The sequence below is a fragment of the Chaetura pelagica genome, unplaced genomic scaffold (genome assembly GCF_000747805.2).
Source record: "Chaetura pelagica isolate M959 unplaced genomic scaffold, ChaPel_1.0 scaffold252, whole genome shotgun sequence".
In the NCBI taxonomy this organism is placed as follows: Eukaryota; Metazoa; Chordata; class Aves; order Apodiformes; family Apodidae; genus Chaetura; species Chaetura pelagica.
This window is the reverse complement of record NW_009952359.1, coordinates 488610-493821: the sequence shown is the minus strand read 5'-3', so window position 1 is coordinate 493821 and position 5212 is coordinate 488610. Positions and strand designations below refer to the sequence as shown.

At 43.5% G+C, this 5212-nt stretch overlaps 1 protein-coding gene across 1 annotated transcript in view; it reads right to left on the bottom strand.

Annotated features, from left to right (window-relative positions):
• MAN1B1 (mannosidase, alpha, class 1B, member 1) overlaps nt 1-5212 on the bottom strand; it is a 21135-nt gene that overhangs the window by 2562 nt on the left and 13361 nt on the right. Inside the window, exon 9 of the mRNA XM_010007874.1 lies at nt 3925-4045. Coding sequence (XP_010006176.1) covers nt 3925-4045 — 121 coding nt within the window. The remainder of the gene's footprint in view (nt 1-3924; nt 4046-5212) is intronic.

Here is a 5212-nt window from a genome sequence, read left to right as displayed (position 1 = left end):
TTCCTGCTTGCTTCCCCAAGACAAAGCAGAAGCCATGGAAAGACTGCAGGGACATTTCTTAGCTTCTCCTTACTACAGCAAACAATTTGTTCAAAGGACAAGAAAAGTGGTATTGCTTCAAGAGCTGTGCAACATTTGTAAACAATCAAGATTAATATAGTTAACTTTACAAGAAAGCTCAATTGTTCAAGTCAGTTGAAGAACACATCAGAAAACATTGTATAAAATGCCTTAAACTCATCTCTAGCAAGATTAAATTTGCAATACAATATTAGTTATCTTCCTTCAGGGGCTAATCCACCACTGCTACAGTGACTGTATGAATTACAGCTGTCACATGTGGAACTGCAAATTATTCTGACCATTCAGAATCACAGCTCAGGTCTCATCACCCAACACCATAGTAAAAATACTCTGGTGCACAAGCAGCACCTGTATGGACTTTGAAAAGCTTTGCCCAGTCCTAAAGGAAATGGTTGAAGGTGGTAAAGGTCAACATCGACATAGGGGATGAACATCCCCCTCTTTTCCAGTTGGCCAGGGTAAGACACCTGTGATATTTTTCACCCAACAAGAGGGGATCCAAAACCAAAACTATGACTCCCTGGAACAGAAGCAAGTGCACAGACATGTGCAGAAACTGAGGACAAATCCCCGTCTGAACTGAATTCAGTTCTGTTACATCTTGGGGTGGGGAAGCCCCCGCCACCCAATCCCCAGACTCCGGACTCACTGACGACAGGTTTGAAGAGCACTGGGGGAAATTCAGGTGCAAAAGGCACATGGTAAAAACCAGAAATTAAACTCTCAAAACCAGTACATTGAGAAACCAAACAAGAATTCACTAAAGCTCACTTCAGGTATTGAAAAAGTAGGAGTACAACTACACAGACATTAATAACAGGCACATGGTGTCATTCTAGGGGTGCCCTACATATGGACAGGAGTTAGACTCAATGGTCCTGATGGGTCCCTTCCAACTCAGTATATTCTATGATTGTAAGATAGTCTATGAACACACTACTCAAAACAAACCAAAAAAAAGCCATGTGCACACACAACATCTGCACTGGCATGCGTATTTAACTGAAAGATCTTAAGATGCACTTCGTAAAGTATGGATGCGCAAATTAAGAGCAGGGAGTTAGGATCAATCCATTTTCCCTTGTCCTGGTTTGAGCCACAGTGAAGCCAATTTTCCTTTTACTGATTTTTTTTTCCTTCAGTGAGCTCTCTTTCAACTAGCAGCAAGTGTTCTAGCCAGTGGACTGATAATGCTGGAATGTTTATGTTACTGTTAAGGTGTCAAGGTCACTTTGCTCTGCTTGTTGAATCTGCAGCCTCAGGTGCTTGAGAAGCAGAAGAGTCATGTCTACAGCCCCCTTTTACAGAGGAGTGGACTAAACAGACAGCAAAACTGACCAAAGGATTCTATTCCATCGATCTACATAAGCTCAGTGTAAGGTCAGGGATCATGGAAGTCAAGCCCCTTCCTGCTTCTTCTCTCCCTCTCTCCCATCCATGGCCAGTGTCCGGGGAGGACTCCATGTGTCCATCCCTGTAGATCCCCAGGCTCATGCATCTCTGCCCCTCATCACTCTCCCCTCAGCTCCTGGCTGCTCTGCCCTCTCTCTGGCAGCTCTGGGACATTTCAGGGTTGCTCACAGCTCAGGAGGTGCCCAGGGAGCTGCTGGGAGTGGGGGGAGGCAAGAAGGTTTTGCACATTGCTGAACACATTTGCATAAAATTGTACATATTTTCTTTTATCATTAGTATCTAATTAAAGCTGTCTAGTTTAGTTCTCAATCTGGAAAGTCTCTCTCTCCTTTATTCTCTCTCTCCTTTCCTACCTTGATGGGATGGGGAGGGAATCAAGAGCATTATTGTCACTGGTTTAATTGTCCATCCCGAGTCAAACTATGACAGCCCTACAGCAAACAGCATATTGTTTTACTCACTAACCCTACATGAAGGAAAAGAAACAAAATGTCATGAATGTACAGAACCCTCCAAAATTATAAGGTTGTTGGTTTGGGTTCTTTTTTAGACCCAGTAACACAGTATTAGATGACCTGCTTCTTTTGAAGGTAAGTCTGAAAAGGCAGGCATGCAAGTGTCTCTGTATATTTTTGAATTATGGAAAATAGTATACAAAACAGGCACTGCCTCAACAGTTTCAGACATTGGAATTTTATGACCAAAACAGACAAAAAGAAAGAAAAATTGACTCCAAAACCAAAACGTTCAATTTTATGGGGAGCATAAATGGATTTACTAGAGTAACGCAAAGGGAGGACCCCTGGTTTGCACAGGTGACTAGTAACAACAAACTAGTTAGTCAGCACTATATATGGCATTATATCTAGTCTTGGCTTTGTTTTCCTTTGTTTGTTTTTCCCTTGGAGCAGGGAAGGGGGAAACAGAGCACAGCAGCTTTGCATTTGCCTGTCCATACAGATTGGGTTTGTTTGAGGCTTTTTTTCCAGTTGTGTCTTTTCTGTTTTCTTTTGTTGTTGTTGTTTTTAAATGCAGTTGTACTTACCATCTTGGCACTGAAATGGCCATGAGCAAGCTCTCCTACAAAAGTCAGTTTCTTGGGTTGTGATCTCTGAAGAAGATGCTTTTTCACTCCTTCTATGGCTCTCATATAGTCTTCCAACAGCCTGTGAATTAAAAGCATTCCCAGTTGGCTCAAATACGCCAAGTCAGAATACATTTAATCATGGCAATCCTTTTGGAGATTGTTCTTTAGGCTGAATTAACAACGTATATCCAAATGCAAAAACTGAAAAACCCCCTCCAAGCCACCATCAGCTGGACACTAATTAGTAATCATTACCATGTAGCAATATTGGGGGTACTTGAGAAGTAAACCCTCAATGTAAGCATTAAAGACAAAATACCCTCAACTCTGCTTCTAGGTAGCAACCAGATTTTATTTCAGGAATCCTCAGAAGCACAGTAATTGAAATCACAGAAAATCTAGGCTGGTAAGGACCTCTTGGAGGTCTCCACTTCAACACTCTGGCTCTGAAGCAGGTTCAATTACATCAGGTTGCCTAAGGGTTTATCTGAGAAAATTTTAGTATCACCATCTAATGATGGAGATTCAATGACTGAGCAATCTTTTCCAATGTTTGGCCACTTTCATGTTGAAACATTATTTAATTAGAACTTCCCTCGTTTCAAAGTACTTTGGGGGTGGTAGTAGATGAGAAGCATGACATGAGCCGCCAGTGTGCGCTCACAGCCCAGAGAGCCAGCTGCATCCTGGGCTGCATCAAAAGACCAGCAGGGCCAGGGAGGTGATTCTGCCCCTCTGCTCTGGTGAGACCCTACCTGGAATACTGTGTACGGTTCTGGTGCCCTCAGCACCAGAAAGTTATAGACCTGTTGGACACGGTCCAGAGAAAGGCCACCAATATGATCAAAGACCTGGAGCAGCTCTGCTATGAAGGCAGGCTGAGAGAATTGGGGCTATTCAGCCTAGAGAAGAGAACTCTCCAGGGAGACCTTATAGCACCTTCCAGTACTTGAAAGGGGCCTACAGGAAAGCTGGGGAGGGGCTTTCCATCAGAGAAGATAGTGATAGGACAAGAGGTAATGGTTTCAAACCGAGAGAGGAGAGATTTAGGTTACATATTAGGAAGAAATTCTTCACTCTAAGATTGGTGAGGAACTGGAATGGGTTTCCCAGGGAGGTTGTTGATACCCCATCCCTGAAGGTTTTTAAGACCAGGTTGGACAAAGTTTTGTGCAACCTAGTCTAGTGGTAGGGTTCCCTGCTCATGGCAGGGGGGTTGGAACTAGATGATCTTTAGGTTTGCCTGTCCATACAGATTGGGTTTGTTTGAGGCTTTTTTTCCAGTTGTGTCTTTTCTGTTTTCTTTTGTTGTTGTTGTTTTTAAATGCAGTTGTACTTACCATCTTGGCACTGAAATGGCCATGAGCAAGCTCTCCTACAAAAGTCAGTTTCTTGGGTTGTGATCTCTGAAGAAGATGCTTTTTCACTCCTTCTATGGCTCTCATATAGTCTTCCAACAGCCTGTGAATTAAAAGCATTCCCAGTTGGCTCAAATACGCCAAGTCAGAATACATTTAATCATGGCAATCCTTTTGGAGATTGTTCTTTAGGCTGAATTAACAACGTATATCCAAATGCAAAAACTGAAAAACCCCCTCCAAGCCACCATCAGCTGGACACTAATTAGTAATCATTACCATGTAGCAATATTGGGGGTACTTGAGAAGTAAACCCTCAATGTAAGCATTAAAGACAAAATACCCTCAACTCTGCTTCTAGGTAGCAACCAGATTTTATTTCAGGAATCCTCAGAAGCACAGTAATTGAAATCACAGAAAATCTAGGCTGGTAAGGACCTCTTGGAGGTCTCCACTTCAACACTCTGGCTCTGAAGCAGGTTCAATTACATCAGGTTGCCTAAGGGTTTATCTGAGAAAATTTTAGTATCACCATCTAATGATGGAGATTCAATGACTGAGCAATCTTTTCCAATGTTTGGCCACTTTCATGTTGAAACATTATTTAATTAGAACTTCCCTCGTTTCAAAGTACTTTGGGGGTGGTAGTAGATGAGAAGCATGACATGAGCCGCCAGTGTGCGCTCACAGCCCAGAGAGCCAGCTGCATCCTGGGCTGCATCAAAAGACCAGCAGGGCCAGGGAGGTGATTCTACCCCTCTGCTCTGGTGAGACCCTACCTGGAATACTGTGTACGGTTCTGGTGCCCTCAGCACCAGAAAGTTATAGACCTGTTGGACACGGTCCAGAGAAAGGCCACCAATATGATCAAAGACCTGGAGCAGCTCTGCTATGAAGGCAGGCTGAGAGAATTGGGGCTATTCAGCCTAGAGAAGAGAACTCTCCAGGGAGACCTTATAGCACCTTCCAGTACTTGAAAGGGGCCTACAGGAAAGCTGGGGAGGGGCTTTCCATCAGAGAAGATAGTGATAGGACAAGAGGTAATGGTTTCAAACCGAGAGAGGAGAGATTTAGGTTACATATTAGGAAGAAATTCTTCACTCTAAGATTGGTGAGGAACTGGAATGGGTTTCCCAGGGAGGTTGTTGATACCCCATCCCTGAAGGTTTTTAAGACCAGGTTGGACAAAGTTTTGTGCAACCTGGTCTAGTGGTAGGGTTCCCTGCTCATGGCAGGGGGGGTAGAACCAGATCATCCTTTGCGGGCCTTC